The 17,518-nt window shown below is 47.6% G+C and overlaps 1 protein-coding gene across 1 annotated transcript in view; it reads left to right on the plus strand.

Moving 5' to 3' along the window:
* The first annotated feature begins 802 nt into the window (after positions 1-802).
* MYLK3 (myosin light chain kinase 3) overlaps positions 803-17,518 on the plus strand; it is a 529,860-nt gene continuing 513,144 nt past the window's right edge. The window contains exon 1 of the mRNA XM_069607066.1: positions 803-1,598. Within this exon, the coding sequence (XP_069463167.1) occupies positions 972-1,598 (627 nt within the window). The 5' untranslated portion in view covers positions 803-971. The remainder of the gene's footprint in view (positions 1,599-17,518) is intronic.

Consider the following 17,518-nt stretch of genomic DNA (forward strand, 5'->3'; position numbering starts at 1 on the left):
ATTATGCTCCCATTGGAAACTGCAGTGGTCCTGGTTTTTGGTAGTAGGTCTTCATAGCTGGCAGGCACAGCGCGCACAGAAGAAATGCTGCTTTTACAGCTTAAGATAGTGTTCGTTTGTGATAAATTGATTATAACATGTGTTTATTCGATTGGTAACACTCAAAGCCACTTCTCCTCCAAACGCTACTGAAGTGTAGTGTCTTGACAGCCACTTTTAAGAAGTTAGTCCTACTTTTATGTCACTTGCCCTGTCCTGTTTTTTAACTTTTTAAATCTGGTCACCCTAGTTGATTTTTATAATTTGAACTGTGCCGGGGAAGCGCTAGGCGTTTTGATTCCATCAACAAGCTGCCGTGACAGACAAGGTTAAAGTTCTACCCTTGTGTTTCTATTATTACACTCCAGTGACTGCCAAGCTTCTGAAACAACCGCCCCTCAAGCTCCTGTGTTTGTGACACGAGACTCGCTTCTGCGTTATGAAAGCAACTAGTGCAGAGTCAGGTAATTTTCTACATTGCTCCACCAATCACGAACATAAAATCTGTTTAAAAAGAACACGTGGCACGTGTAAAGGATTATCGGACATTTCGAAACGCAGCAAGTTTTGTCCCGTCTCCTCTGGAAGTCACAGAGAGAGAGAGCGCGGGCCATTCTTAAAATGCCCGCCCGTCAGCAGCCTCTAGAGAAGGAATGTTAAGCTCTCTTTTGACGTCAACGTGCCCCAAGGACAGTGCTGTGCCAAGTTCAGTCGATTGCTTAAAAGCCTTACGCCGAGAGGTCAGATAACACAACAAATTAAGCCTGGTGACACAACAGTCGTGCAATGTGCCTTGCGGAAGGGAGCAGTTTAGAGGCACTTCCAAGTTACCAGGGCTTCGCCTCGGAATTCCAGGCCGTTTCTGAAGTTCAGGAAGGACCCACATGCATTGAGCTTCTGGGCGACCTCTGGTTCCGTTTACTCGTTGTGAAATGAGTAAACCCGCCTCGCTGACCTCTTGTTTGGCCAGGATGTATGAAACCAACCTGGACCCACCAGGTACTCCTGGGAAACATGGCCCTCGCGTGTCCGCCGCAAGCGGGAACAATTTTACAGCCATGGACAAAAAACTCAACCTGCTGAACGAAAAAGTAGACAAGATCCTGAACTTCCAAGAAGACGTGATGGGAAAATTGACGAGTGTGCATCTAAGTATTGACGGCCTAGAAAAAGGGATGGACAAATTGAGGACACTTCCAGAGGCCGCTGATTTGAGAGGGTGTCAGCGAAGCGGGACGAATAGTGACAGTATCTATCCCTGCCGGAGTGACAGTATCTATCCCTGCCAGAGTGATAGTATCTATCCCAGCCAGAGTGACAGTAGATATCCCTGCCAGTTGCATGATATTTGCTCAGAGATTTTGAGGTTGGTGAAACACGTGCCCCAAGATGCCTCGAAACAGCTGCGAGCCCTGGAGGGCGTGGAACATATGGTTTCTGCCATGGACAAGGTGGTCTCGTTTGTTGGGGAGGTCTTCAAAAATTCCAAAATGGTGGATTCTATTCTCAAGGGCGTTGTTCCGTGCGGAAAAGGACATTTGGCAGAAATCCCTATGGAGGTTTGTCATGTTTACATATGCATTGTTTTTGACAGATGATGGAGAATGAGTCACTTTAAAAAAAATTCTATTATGCTTAAAAAGGTCTTCTCTTTGACCGATAATTTATTTAAGATTTTGGTGACCAAGAACCAGGTTAACTTGTGACCCAATCAATGTTCAAATGAATAGCAGCCATGCTTAAGCGTGTACTGGGTTGATTATGAGAATGTCAGGGCAAAGTCTACACTTTGTTACCTGGGAAAGTATGTAACAGAACTTACAAATCTGTACGTGGGCACAAAATGATAAAATGGCATGCAGCGTAACTAGCTCGCGTATGATTCTCAAGAATCAGAGCTTTTAGGTCACCAAGGTGTTGTAGTGGTCCAGGTGTCATTATGTTGTCTCCCAACAAATGTGTATTGTGCATTTATTATCATGAAATCGAGGTGTGCATTGTTTGATACATGCTGTTACTACAACAAGGTCAACAGGACTCCTACCTTGCGTGAACATTTTTTCCACAATCGTGCCTTAGTCAAACTGCAACACACTATTATGGAGATGCTAATGCGCCATTCAATGTATGTGTGTCTGTGTGTTTGTGATTTAGATCATTTTATCTAGTAGGATCAGGCCAAAAGAACTCTTCAAAAGCCTTGGCAGCTGCCTTGCATAATTGGCCCTTCAGATATCATGCCTAGTGGGCAATACACTGTATTACTGGAGATTGGACGCGCACTGCTTACTCCTCAAAGCCTGCGATTTTTACTACAGGCCCCATTATGAACATGGCAGTAAGAGTAAAAACATGTAGTATGTATTTGGAATAACCTCTATTTCTGAAATACCCCCTAAGTCTATGTTGGGCTCCTATGGGGTATTTACAGCATGGGGTAAATCGAAAATTCAGAATCTGGTGAATAATCCATACTGACCCCCATATTTACCCCATGCATTCCTTCCGATGTACCACAAGCAGTAAATATCCCATGCTATCCCATGTCATAATAAGCTTACCATTACCACTCTACTGATAGTGGGGTCCCAAATAAGCGGATTCGTATGCGGCCCATCTTGTAGTACTGGAGGCGTCATTGAAGAGCACCACACTATTAATGAAATGCTACTCAATTCCATGTATGTTTAGATATTAGTGAATAGCCGATTGCCCATTACTCGGATTAATGGGGCTAACCTGGTAATAAGAGGTATGCCCCACTGCCCAACAGAGGGGTTCGGTGTCCTGAGTAAGAAACCTTAACTTTATGTTAGATGTCAACTGAGATCTTACCTTGGCATGCCTTAACCCAGTCCAGCTTCTCCATGGCTGGAAAGGGGGGACCAAGAAAGCAATTACATTCTGCACCCTCTGCCCTTTATGAATTGAGATCAAAGTCCTTGTTGCTTCTGATGAAGGGTAGTTTGATGCATGAATTTTAGTGTTAAGTACCTCAATGGGGGAGGTTTGGCCGATATGGGCCTACTTGCCAGAGCGTTGGTATGCCCTAGCAGAGCGAGGGCCTCGGAAAGGGCTTAGGGCCGATATCGGCCACGTCTACCCCCAAATCCTTACCGGTCGAGGTTCTTAATGTTATTAAGGCCCTGGGGCTCCCTCCGGGGTGCTTATATTGTTCTTTCTCAAAGGAAATTGAGTCCACGCTTACAGCGCTAGGCTGATTTCCTTTCAAAAACCACAAAACAAGATGGGCTCTGCGTAAAATAGAAAAGTCTGGTTTATATATTATTGGCAGCCATCTCAGGAGCCTGGCTGTGAGGGGCCAGAGCAGCGGCCTGCAGGTAAGTGGAGAGAAGCGGGAGGAGACTGAGGTGACGAATGAGATGACATAAACCAGGGGACATCATGGAAGCGATAGGGGGGAAGCACAAAATGAGAGGATGAGGGGAAACAATGGCAAATTGAGGAGAGGCACCGGCAGGCCATTTGGAATACGGACTTATAATGGGTATTCCAGCTCGCGTTACACCCAATCAGATTGCTTGGTGCCTCCTCCCACAGGGGGCTAATGAGTGATGCTGTCTGTTGTCAGTTGAACTTGATTTTTCCTTTACTACAGTATTTAGTTGGAGAGTGAATAGTAAAAGTAGAGATTTTACAAAGTTTTCTTTTGCTCATTTCTTTTTTTCCGGTTCTGAAACCGGGATTTGAATCCATCGTGGTGCACCCACCTCCCTTGCCATTCCCGCTTGCCGTGTCTTCTGATTCCACCCTGGGTACATTGCTGGCCTGCCCTCCCCTGCTCAGAATGCGCCCCACAGTGTATTCCTCTACAGAATCCTACACACGGATCCAGCGGGATCTGGGAAGTGGCTCACCAGCGCCGGGTGCACCCCTACTCACCGGCTAGCTCTGCTGTATGCTGTATACCCCCCTTCTTTCATCCGTCAGTCCACTGCTTCTCAGCTAGTCTTGGACGACAGCAAGCACCATGCCTAGACACAGTTCCATGTCATTCCATCGCCCATTTTTATTTCGCTGCATTTTTTGCCGCAGGTTTTTTGCCACAAAAACTCATCAAATGTTTTTTTGTTTTGTTGGGGGGGTTTCCCCCCAAACCCACCTTCCCACCTATTTAGAATCTAGTCCCGAAACACCCTGAAACCTTATCTCTCTACCCCCCCCATATTTTTCAATGTTTTTAAAAAATTAATGGACGTCGTACCCCTAGACACATACACACACAGCGCAGAATGATATGCACACGCTCACGGAAAGATGCAATCAAATTGAACCCCACGCATTTTGTAGAAAGAGGGGCCCTCCATGCAGTGAGAATCATCACAGAATACAGAACTGTGCATAACACTGTCCCATGACAAATCCCGCAGGCATGTCCTTTAATTCCCACAAACAGGACTCGCATTGCAGAGAACTATCTGAATGTGCGGGTTCAGAAATTGTTAAGGCAATTTCCACCATCATCTTTACTGTTATTTTTCTAGAATGTTCAGCTTCTGGCTGATTCATGGAATTTTTAGAGTGGAGCAAAGTGACTTTGCACTACACAAATACACTTTGCACCCCTCTGTGAATCAGGGTGTTGGCTGGCAGTGCACAGTCTTAAAATTCCACGAATCAGGTCCTACATGTCCTAATAACTTCGTGCTGCCTATGCTAATCCTTGCCATGTTATCAGGGCGAACAGGCCCTGAAGGCTGGATTCGCCTGAGCCCCAAATTACGGGGTTATGCCCCACCCTCCCGTTACTTCTTCAAATGCAATTGTTCACTCATCTCGTCACCAGCTCTAAGAAATGCAAGCACATTCAACATGATCAACAGTCCAATGGAAGGCCATCCCACTAACACATTCCAGATCTTTCCAGGGAATATCACTTGCCGCTTCTTATCTCCATTTATTTTTATTCTCAGGATACAGAGAGTGATGGACTTAATCAACCTCTGCTTTTTGAGTTGAGTTCAAATGCACAAGTACACCAATAATGACATGCAGAGTTCAGTAAGCCAACATTTAACCCTCGACTTTCTTTAGGAATGGCAGGCAAGACACTACACTCGAGTATGTGACTATCACTAGCCCATTAGGATGCAGGCCCAAGTATTTCACACGTTATACAGTCTGTTGATGTTTTTCTTGTAGTGTCCTGGCAGTGGGATGAAAAAGACTACTTGGAACTAGAGGTATATTCACTTTATTGTTTAATTACTTAACAGAAAACAGGGGATTTGGTCTTACTGATCCCACGGGGTCGGGATCTGGAGAGTAACTATTTACAGGATTGTTGTGCTGTGTGCTCCCCTCCCTCTCCCCCGAGAATCTGGCCCTCCCTTGCTACAGCAAAGCAGTCACGCTCTCTGGGATTGATAGTGTCTCACACGTATTTCCTTCCTGACTTTTGACAGATCTGTCTTGGTTGACCCCCCCCCCCCCCCCCACAGAAAGAGGCCCAGCGCAAAAGTGGGCCAGTTGAAAGGGAAAGGGGACGAGGAGGTGAAAAACTGACCATGAAGGGATGGGCCGGTCTAAAAGGGAGCAGGAACATGTGCTTGTGCCTAAAGGGTGAAGCTTTGTGAAGCGCTTTGCATAGGTGAATTGGATATGATCCTGTCAGGTGAACTTGGATGGGAAACATTCGGTCAGCATAAGCCCATACACCTCCAGCGGGCCTGGACCTTAGTGGATTCTCTTCCCAACAGTTAGTGACTTTCTCATTATGGAGTCCATTCCTAGGAAGCAACGGGGTTTTACCCTGAGATTTGCTGTTCGTACGTACAACGCTAGTGATCGGCTGGGGTGGGGGAGTTCCACCATGTGCACTTGCGCCAGGGTCTTGCCATGCAGGAGCGAGTGGCGGTCCAAACCTCTCAGTGCCACCCCAGTCCTGTTAATCTGCCTCAAACACGCGACTTTTTCACAGGAGTCACTGAGAAATGAGCTCAGCCGATTTGGAAAGGCTTAACCCTCCCTAACTTCTTTGGGGATTCCGGTGAAGTAGTTTGGAGTCCAGCCTCGCAGGCTACATGAAAGGTGTGCACAGTTGGAGTTTGGGGTCAGTCTTGTGGGCTAAGGGAGGAGGAGAATTGTGGCCTGACTAATGTAGGTAAATAGGAGAGGGGCTTTACTGTAAATTCCATTTAGGGCGTTCAGCGAGAGGTAGAAATCAAATCGTATCGCTGTTTATTTTATTGAGGGTCCCAGAGTTTCTTGGAGGCAGGAGATAACATTAGGTATGTGTAAACGAGTGTGCAACACAACTGCCATCTTGCTGTGACCTGGCTCGAGAGAATCCAAGTGACCACCTTGCTTGACATTCACACGGGTGACACTTGTTATGGGCCACTACTGGGCAGAAGCAACACCCACAATCAGTTGGAAACAGACCATTACATCCAGAGGCTGATACTGCATGTCACATGCATCACTCGTGCCATCTTATTGGGATCAAGTAGGAGGGAATGCCAGTGACCACTTTACATGGCACACACGCCTGTACAATTTGCTTTGCGTAAGTGCTCTAGTGGAGACAATCTCAGAGTTGGTTGGAGGCAGGAAATGACATTCGTTGGATTTAATTGAATGTGCAACGGTTCCATGTGTTAATATCCCCACAAAAATATCGCCATATTTTTGCGGCGATATTAAAGCATGGAACCTGCGGGGGACACCCCTGCAACCGCCGTATTATTTTAAAAGGAGCATGGGACACCCCTGCAACCCCTGCTCCCAAAAAAACCTAATATTATCCCCACAAGAAATATCGCCTATGGCCGTTCCTGACCACCCAGCAATATTGTTGGTGGGGATAATATTATCTGATACCATGTGCAACGTGCACGCCATCTTGTTGTGATTAGTGAGGAAATACTCCCTGTGGCCAGCTTGCATTGCATGCACATGTGGCATTTGCTGTGAGTGACTATAGGGAGGAGACAATCCCAGGCTTGTTTAGAGCTACGAGATTACATTCAGTGGCTGGAAATGAGTGAGCCCACCACATCCCAGCTTGTTGGGACTCGGGAGCAGAGCATCCCAGTGACATTGTGGCATGACAGGGCATGTTTAACAGTGACTGCTACTGGTAAGAACATCACAGAGGTGATTGGAGGCAGGATATTACATTTAGTGACTGTAACTGGGTGGCCAAGAAACATGCTAGCTTGTTGTGACTAGTCTCGTGATGAGAGAGGAAAAGAAATACCACTCGTGCACGTAAATAGTGTAGTTTCACAACTTTTATTTTGGGTTACCAAAAGATGAGGTTTGTAGGGACAGGGGTGTACTATAAACAGAAGAGGACCTGCTTGGAAGAAATGAGGTTCTGAATGAGCAAAAAGCACTCATAGGATAGGCTTTCTGGCAGCACGCGATGACCTGAGGTTGCACAGTCAGCACCAATTATCATCTGTGTAGTCACCCCCTTCATCCCGATTCCTGTCTAAAAATGAGCCTAGTTATCCCTCATTCGTTTTCCCCAAGCAAGTTTCTCTTAAAAACGACTTCTGAGAGGTGGGGGATAAGGGTTTGAAAACTCATGCAGGACCTGGGGCAGGGGTCTGCAACATGGTAATTGTGGTCCTGATGTAACATGTAACCAGCATGAAGTGGAGATTCCCAGATACCAGTGTACAGAAGGAGGGATACATCAAATCAAGTGAGAGATATATGCTTCGAGGACCTAGTATCCAACCTAGTATCCTTAGAGCAATGTAAAATTCTGATTCTAATCCACACATTTCTGGGGTGTCCTCACCCAGAAACGCGCCCCTCCAATTCACTCACAGCGTCATTGAGTTTTAAATGTCCCAGCACACTTGTTTACTGGGTGTTAGGGAGAATTTTCAAAATGTGCTAATTCCTCTCTACCTTAGAGACCCCAAAGCTTTTTTGCTGAACTTTGGGACTCTGTACTTTTGAACTCTGTTTGTTTTCTGTGTGTATTTCTTTTGGTTATGGAGTTTTCAGATAACTCCATAGGCATCTTTTCATGTGTGTTACACAGCACCCTCAGTGCATTGACACAGGGCTGTCTTTCTAGACTTCCCAAAGGTGGAAATACCTTCTCTGGGATAAACTACTATTTCCCAGAAATATGAAAACACAGGGAACTTTTTGAAACGAATCACTCTTGGACCTCCGCGACTGAAGTTCTAATCACCATTCAGGTGGTGTCGCAATGGTGCGTGCAGGAAGACCGGAGACACTGAGTTCCCCCACTCCGATTGTGACAATAATCCAAAAGGCTGCACGCATCAACTTACTGCGCCACAACAAAATTTGAGAGAACTTGAGTTGTTGCCAAAAATTACAAGGTTTATTTATTAATAGCCCCTTATTTGATGACACGTGTTTCGGCACAATCCATGTGCCTTCCTCAGATCAGGGCAATATCCATCAACTTATTTCTCAGCTATACATTAACGTAGTTTTCAAATGAGTCCCATCAGACTCTATTCGTCTTCTGAAAGTATCAGAATTCCCGCATCACGCGTCGGAGCCTGACACTCCGACGCGTGATGCGGGAATTCTGATACTTTCAGAAGACGAATAGAGTCTGATGGGACTCATTTGAAAACTACGTTAATGTATAGCTGAGAAATAAGTTGATGGATATTGCCCTGATCTGAGGAAGGCACATGGATTGTGCCGAAACACGTGTCATCAAATAAGGGGCTATTAATAAATAAACCTTGTAATTTTTGGCAACAACTCAAGTTCTCTCAAATTTTGTTGTGGCGCAGTAAGTTGATGCGTGCAGCCTTTTGGATTACTATTTCCCAGAGAATGTAAAGTGAAATTGACTTTACTAGTCTTTTTAAATTCCTAGACCCAGCAGCACACCCTATCTTACAATAGAGTGCTGGAGGGGTTACCTAGTATCCCCTTTGTCTAGAAACTCATGTAGCATTCAAATGCTACCCTTTTCTACCGAATTGGCTGGTGGCAGTGGTTTTACAATGAGCTACCGTGATTTTTCCCGACCGCGAACACCGGTAGCTAAAAATCACGGGTGCCATGTTTTTCAAGATGGCGCCTTAAGCCCCTTTGTTTAAACGGGTCCCGGTCTTCTTTTTTCGTCATTTCTTTTTGGAAATGTCCTTCTAGTGTTTGTCTCTGCACACCAAACCAGGTTTGGTCCCTTTGTTTCCATTCCTTTGGCAGGCTAGAGGACTGAAGACTGCCTCTGGCATCTGAGCGTCTGGGGTGGGCTTGAAGTGAGGGAGGTGCCCGAAAACACCCTGTGCTTAGTCTCCTAGGAGACCCAAATGCACTCTGGCGTGATTGGCTGGCTGACTGTCTGGCAAGGAGAGCCACCCTGCTGGGTGAGTGGCAGCTAAGCTGGAATGAATGGGAGAAAACTGTTTAAAAGGTGAGTTTCCTGGACTGGAAAGCAGTATCGACCAATGGAACGAAAGAACCGAAGACGAGCTGAAGAGGACGGCTGCTGCAACTCCTGGACCGTTGGTTTGCCCAGTGAAGCCCTGCTGCCGGACCGAATGACCAAAGCTCCTTTTGACAGAGAAGTCCCTTCAAGGACGACTTCTTCCTTTGAGTTGGTGGGACCAAGCAACTCGTAAGCCACCTGGATACCATTCTCAAAGGTGGTTAGGATTAACCAGGGGGAAGGACACCAGCTTGTGTGCTTGACGACAGCTACTCGAACTGAAGTGACTCCATTTTGTCAGCGTTTTCCAACGATCCCGTGCAGTGCAGGAGTCCCCCGACATCCTCCCTCTTGTCACCATGACTGAGGCTCAGTAACAGCGAAATCTGCAGGAACTGCCAGGAACCCACGTCTTCAACTGCATCTTTTGCTTCACATTAAGGTACTGTGCCAACCCGATTGAGTGAACGCCTCTCTCGCTGTGAAAGTTCATGGAACTTTTCCAACTTACAAGCCTAATCAGCTTGTGACCCAACAAATGATTCTTTTTCGTACAAACTACTTCTGAGAACTTTGGCAAAGACTTTACCGTTTACTTCAAGAACTGCTCTTTCCTATCCAAGACACTAGTCCATTGACTTTGGCCTAGGCCTATTGAACTGTGAACTAAAACTATTTGCACTGCCTAAGAAAGTAGTTGTGATCTATTCTGCTAACTTGTGTCTTTTTACTCCCATTGAAAGTAACTGAAATGCCATTTTGCTCCTATTTCAGGGAAGTCTAATTTGTTCAGAAACTCATTGGGTTGGTATTGAAGTGTATTTGTGTATAATATTAAGTTTCCTCCTTCTAGTGAATGTTTTCTAAATGATTGTGTAATAAATGAATAAGTGTTTTACCAAGAAACCTTGAGTGTAAGTGTCTGTTTGAACCACTGTGATTGTGAGACCTTTGTGTAACCTCTTGTACTGCTCACATTCCCTCTTGAGATAAGCCTGGCTGCTCAACTCGCTACCAAAAACTGTGTAGTACAGACTTATACCAAAGGTTGGTTTTGCTTACACCTGTAGTCCTAATTGGATGTGCTGGTCCCAGAGGGTAATGCATGCAATTCTGCCTAACACTGGGCCTGGGGAAATTGTCCTCACAATGATTAGTCTTTTTGCGCTCTGCGTTCCTACCTGGACAAGATCTAGAAGCTTTCCCATCTTGCCGTAGGAGTTCCCATGTTCTTTTAAAGGGTCAAGACATTTAAGTTTTCCCTTCTTGTCCTAGTTGTTGACTTGTGTTCTTACTGGTGCAAGACCATGTAATTTTCAATGCAATGGTCGACATGATGCCTTAAATACGTCTTTTGAGGTCATCCCATTGCTTGTGGAAATCCTTTGTACTCCTGGGAGAGGATAACACTGCTCTGACACAGTTCCAGGCACGGTCCCAGAGTGCAGCAGGCTGGGAGCTGATTTGGTCATTCAATTCCCAACCTGCCTCGGGGCCTCCTTGGCCACCTCCTCTCCCAGGAATGCCCGATCCAGCTGGCTCAACGTTAGCATCTACTGGCACCCATAAGCACCCATGGCATCTGCAGCATCCCACAAGGCCGGTGTGCTGCTCATGTTTCGTGGATGGGGTTCCACATTCATATTGGATTGTGATTCTAGTGATGGCCACTGTTTTTCTACACTTTTGGTATCCACATCTGGAAGCGTTGTTTTTGCATGCGTCTTCGCATTTCCTTTATTTATTGCATGCAGCGTCATGTTTCCGGTGTTTATCGCATGTGGTGTTGTCATATTTACTACATGTGGTATATTGATTTTTGCCCATGCTACCGCTTGCATGGTAGTGAAGCCTGAATCGGGCAGTGTGCCTCAATTCACTGCATGCCGTAATGGTAAAGTTCACAATCGATTTTTTTTAATTACATTTTTTAAATTCATTTTATAACACATCAAACAAAGAAAGGCATGATTGTTCACATCAAGTTGAAAATGTCATGACAATATACGATCAGACGTGTCCGCGGCACACCTCAAAAGAGACCATGTACTGCGCCCCTCCTCCCCTCTCTCCCAGGAACACTTAGCGTTCCTCCCTCCAGCGTCGCCATGTTTTGTCTGCCTTCTCCGGGCATCCCAGCGGAAAGGTATATGCGCTTCTCCAGGGACATACACATGTCTATGTCAATCCCCCACTGTCCACATTGAGGGCGCACTGGGGAACCCTATTTCATGGCGATGTTACGCTGTTGACAAAAACAATTTTTCATAACGATTAAATGAGTTCTCACCCCACATTCTCAACAGTAGTAGTTTAAGGTCCAAGGACACCCCGCCACCAAGTATTGCTGATAGCTTGGTGCAGCATGCCATCCAAAAGCGGTGATTCTGCGAGCACTCCCGTAGAATAGGAAAGAAGGTGCCCTCTTCTACCCCACATCTCAGACAATTAGAGCTATCAGTACGACCCCATCGAAACAGCAAGACACTGGGATAAATCACCCTACGGAGGATTTTAAATTGCACCAGGTGAAACCTGGAGGAGATCGCAACTTCTCTGGAGAACATCAGGGCCTCAACCCAGTCCTCAGGTTTAATAGGTCCCACATCCGCCTCCCACCTGGTTTTGAGAGCGGATAGCTCATGGGTCGCAAAAGCGGATATAGCTTGGTATAGGGTGGAGGTGACCTTAGTGGTTATGTGTTCTAGGAGAACATTCACTTCAAGTGGGGAGTATTATTTGTAGGCGATAACGTGTTACATAGGATAACCTGTATGTTTGCCGCAGCGCTGTAAATGGTACCATTTTCCCCTCGTGTATCACATCGCTAAGCTTCCAGATGCCTGCCTCCACCCACGCCATGGGTATTGCCAATTTACTCACTTCGGCAGCAGTGCATTCTCCCAAAGCGGTGGCACCAGGGTCAGCTTATTATCACAGCCAATATGTTTATGGGGCTCCCTCCACACTGCGCTGCATGATGATTCATTAGCTGCAGGGAGGTCAGCCGCGCCTGCCGATACAAAAAGCGGAGTAGAGTAAATCCCTTCATCCACAGCCTTTTGGCCCAGATGTGGGGCAGACAGGGGTCCCCATGGAGCAAATCGTTAGCAGCCACCAGTTGACTCACCCAGTAGTAACATTGGACATGCGGTAACCTGATTCTGTCTTCCCAAACTGACCACTGCAGTGTGCTAAGGGTGATCAGTGGTTGTTTGCTAGCCCACAGAAGATCCCTAAGGGTGGAGTGTATTCTGTTAAATTCTCTTTGAGGAACCTGAAGGGGGTCATCTGCAAAATCTATAGATACCGGGGCAGCATGAGCTCTTGAATAGGGCGGCCCTTCCCAATAGAGTCAGCGAGAGAGACTTCCAATGCTAGACATCTCTGAGAAAGTGATCGGTGATGGGGTAAAGATTACAGGAAAGGAACCATGTCTGGTCTAGACCAGTACGAATGCTCAAGTACTGGAAGCCCTCTCGTTGCACTCGATACAGGCAGCTCGAGGGGATCGCCTGATCAGCACCCTGAACCGGGAAAAGTATGGATTTATTCCAGTTTACTAAATATTTCATACTCCCGCAGCTGCTGTGTCACAATCGGGCAGGAGAGGACCGGGGTACCCAAATATATTGGTAAGTCATCTGCATATAGCAAGAACTTGGGCCTCATTACGAGGTTGCCCCCAACCCTGTAACACCAAATCCGGTGCCTGACTTCCCAGTGCCACCGTGACATTACAAGTCCCAGCGGTGCGGGAAGTTAGGTGCCGGTTTTCGGAAGTCCCCATTCCTATAGAGTCCTATGGGACGTAAGTGGTGAGGTGGAAGCACCGGCACCATTGCTAATGGTGCCGGTGCATCCATGACAAATCTCTCTTCCAAGGCCGCTACACCCGACAGGTCTGCCTGACAGGCGTAGCGGCCTCGGCAGCCAGACTCGTAGTGTGCTGGTCCAAAAACAAGGGTGGCGGTAAGCTTACCGGCACCATTGTTTCTGGACCACCACACTTGTAATGGGGCCCCTTGTCTTGCCCACCGAGGGCCACCTGAAGCCCGCCCACATCGGATCCTGTTGAAGCTGTACGGCCAATGGCTTTAATGGCAATTGTGAACAACAGGGGTGATAGCAGGCATCCCTGCCGTGTGCCCATTCCCAACAGGAAGGTTCTAGAGGTCGTCCCATTTACCCGAATATTGGCGACTCTTAAAGCAGGTGGAAACAGGGTAAAAAGCTCTCTCTGAATCCCATTTTGCTCATGATCTCCCATAGGCTGTCCCACAATACATGCTTTTTCAAAATCCACCGCAAGGAGCACCAAAGGTTCCCGAATGATGGGGTCCCGTTCAATTGCCAAATGCAGCCGTCGGATATTCATCCAAGTGGACTTATCTGGCATGAATCCACATTGATTGGGGTGAATCAGAGAGGAGATAATCGGCAGTAAGCAGTTCTGAACCACCTTGGCAAGGATCTTGGCCTCCCCATTAATCAGTGAGATCGGTCGATAGGACCCGCAGAGTTCAGGGGGCTTGGATTTGCTGGGGAAGACCACTATGTTAACTCTACAAAGGTCTGGGGTGTATGTGCCCACCTCTCTGTAATGATGTAATGACTACTGCCACGCCAATTTTCTTCCATGTTTCCATGTCTCAACCGGGGAAGCCATTGTGGCCAGGTACTTTCCCGGAGTGGAGTTGAGAAATAGCGTAAGCAATTTCGTCCTCTGTTATATCGGAATCCAGCTGCAAGAATAAGGACTCTAATAATTGGGGGAGGGTCAGGTTATCGTGAACAGTAGTACCCCACAGCCTGTGCGACCCACAAGGGTCTTGGTACAGCTCTGCATGGTAGTCAGCAAAGGTCTCTGCTGTGCCTTCATCTGTCCTAATCGCCTCACTGCGCTCCTTATCAGCTCCCGTCCTGCCGGTGACCCTGGTCCCTCTGCTCAAGCCACGGCAGCATTTTCGCTGCCTTATCACCTGACTTGTAGATGAACTGTGAGACGCCCAATGGGCATGTTTGGCATTGCCCAGGGAGATATTGTGAAGTATCTTTCTGGTGTTGAGGAGCAATTGGTGTGCTTCGAGAGAGCCCAAATCAGATATTTGGCCTCCAACCTTGCGGCCTTGTCTTCAGTATCACGCACCCGTTGAAGTTGGGTTTTCTTTCGGGCTGTAACGCGCGAAATCATTTCCTCTCTCAGGACCGTTTTGTTTCCTTCCCATAGCCATAGTGTTGCAGAGCTATCCTCTGAGCCTCTGTTGAGGCTGAAGTATTACCCATTTAGATGCCAGTTCAGGGCATGCATTGTTTTATCACTGCGTACCTTCATCACCAATGCTGAGTGGTCCGAGATCCCTCGGGCAAGAAGCCGCGCCGAGGTCACCTTATGTGCATCCTGCCGAGGGATAGTGAGGTGTGGGCCCCGGAGTGATATGAATATCCGCGTTCTTGTGGGTGCAAGTCCCTCCAGACATCAGTAAGGCCCAATGCAGTTGAGAAGGTGGACAGTTTTGTCATTACACCAGGATTCCTGACCCATAGGTGTGATCGGTCTAGGGTCACATCCATGACATCGTTGAAGTACCCACTGAGGACCCACAGGTCTGCATGGTGTTTCGTGAATATGCCCAGAATATCATCAAGTAGGTCTGCCGATAGTAGTGAAGGGGCATACACTGCCATAGTGCCAATGGTGGTGCCCCATAATTCGCCAATTAGTAGGACAAACCTGCCCCAGGGTCCTGTTGTACCGACAACAGCTTGAGGGGAAGGTGCTTATGAATCAAAATCGGGACTCCCCTGGCCCCCATAGAGAAGTCAAAATGTAGTGACGTCCTATAGTGTTATCTGCGAAAGAGTGTGCACGTTGACCCTGCATATGCGTTTCGGTGAGGAGGGCTATATCCGGGGAGCACCTATTGAGGAGCTGCAGCACTAATCATCTCTTAATACCAGAGCCAAGACCATTTACGTTCCAGGTGAGGAATTTCAGCACTTTCACTGCTGCGTTAGCCATATAAGCCTAGGTGTGTGTCCCAACATCCAGCCCTGCCTGTCCTGTAACTATATGGAAGAAAGCGCTGGCCATTGTGTATTCCCTTGTGAATGATGTGACCCAATCAAAACACCAGAAACCATAGCATCCCTAAAAACAACACTGTCACCCAATTTAACAATCCCCCTCTGCCCTTTCCAACAGCCCACTCCCCCAACCCACCCTGTACTCTCCCCCCCCAACCAGAAGCACCTGTCGCCCGAACTCTGTGTTAACACAGCATGAAAAAACCACTTAACCACAGATGGGGGGTCACTGCAAAAACATCCATATCTTCATATAAGCCCCCGATCAGGGCACACCGTGAACAAGAACTTCAAGCGTAGGAATCATAAATCTGCAGTGATCAGCAGACTATTGTCTGACATGTCAGGAGAGAGATGGGGACCACTTCTTCCCAATTCTCTCAGTGCCTGCCTGTTCTGGGGCGTTGCCAATGTGATCAGGTAGGACAGACCCCTGCGGTTCAGACACGGGATGGGAGCATTGCCAGTCAGGACACAGTCTGGAGCGTTCTTTGGGCGATCTGGACTGTGGCGCCGATATGACATATGTTTCCATCCAGTCCCATGCTTCCTTGGAATTATAAAACAAATGGACCCTCCCCTCGTAGTACACCTTGAACTGTGCCTAAAAAAGCGGGCATATTTGTTGCCAAGAAATAACCGTTTTTTCTTGATGGAGTCAAAGGACTGCCGGGCCCGCTGTACCTCCCACATATAGTGTGGAAAGAAACCGATCTGGTTCCCATTGTACGTCATCGGGCCCAGAGCCCCGGCCATACGCAGGATAGTATCACAGTCCCTATAATGGAGCAGCCATGCGATGACAGTGCGTGAGGGAGCCCCAGAGACAGGATGCCCCGCTGGGACCCTATGAGCTCGCTCTATAGAAAAGAAATCCGAAAGTTTCTTCAACACCATAAGTTGTACCAGCCGTCGTTCTAGAAAGAGTTCCATACTGGGTCCTTCCTCCCTCTCTGCCAGCCCAAGGATACGAAGGTTGTTGCACCGTGAGCGGCATTCACTGTCCTCTGCCTTGCTCTTCAGGGCGTTATGTTTTTGCTAAATGGCCGGCCAGCTGCCTTTCCATCTTCTTGAGCGCGTTCTCCGAGTCAGAGATGCACTGTTCCACCTCCCCCACTCATGAAGAGAGCTGGCAGAGGTTTTGCGCAGGAAGGACACTTTTTTTTTTTTTTACTTCTTTTTATTGGTTTTACAACATAAAAGGGATGGGAGAGAACAAACAAAAAACAGAAACGAAAGTCCCTCTCCCATTGTCTTTCCCCCCTCCCTCCCCCCTCCCTCTCCCTAAAGGCAGCCGCATTATGTTCTTGGTCCTTTGCCGCCTCGGGGCCGGCGCCGGTCGTTGTCAAGTTCGTGGCTGAGGGGCCAGTCTCCCAGTGGCCTTTCTCCTTTCCTCGGAAATTTCCCTTGGCCTTGTCTTTGCGTGTGTTTGCTGGTCTTTCCCAGTTGGAGTTGCACTGTTCAGAGTCCGCACAGGTCACAACCTCTTCTTTTCCTTCCCCTTAGTTCTCTCCATTGTGAGTTATGTAGTGCCTCCCGACGTGGGCGGTTCAATTTCGTCGTTTTCTGTGTCCCCTGGATCGCTACTGTCAGTCGTATCGTCATCGCCTCCACTGCCAAGCAGGTCTTGCACCAGGGAGTTCCATGCTTGTAATCTGGCTCCGCTGTTGCTCTCTCCCTTTTGTGTAGCTCTCGCCCAGACTGCCGTCTCCGCTATTGCCCATTTTTGTAGGTCGGCCCACCATCCTTCCTTCGAAGGGCCTTCTCTCTTGTTCCATGCCATCGCTATGCGGCGTTTCGCTAGTATCGTCATTAAATCTTTCATTTTTGCCACATGCGTCATCTGCCGGTGCCCTCTTGGGAACAGGCCCAATAGGTATGCTGCTGGCGTTCTTGCTGGCATCTGTATGTCTGCTGTCGACGCTTTTTCTCTCACCGTGTTCCAGAAGTCTGCTATTTGCGGGCACGACCAGAACATGTGCACCA

This window comes from Ambystoma mexicanum, chromosome 1p (assembly GCF_040938575.1).
Source record: "Ambystoma mexicanum isolate Mex_15411 chromosome 1p, UKY_AmexF1_1, whole genome shotgun sequence".
Classification (NCBI taxonomy): domain Eukaryota; kingdom Metazoa; phylum Chordata; class Amphibia; order Caudata; family Ambystomatidae; genus Ambystoma; species Ambystoma mexicanum.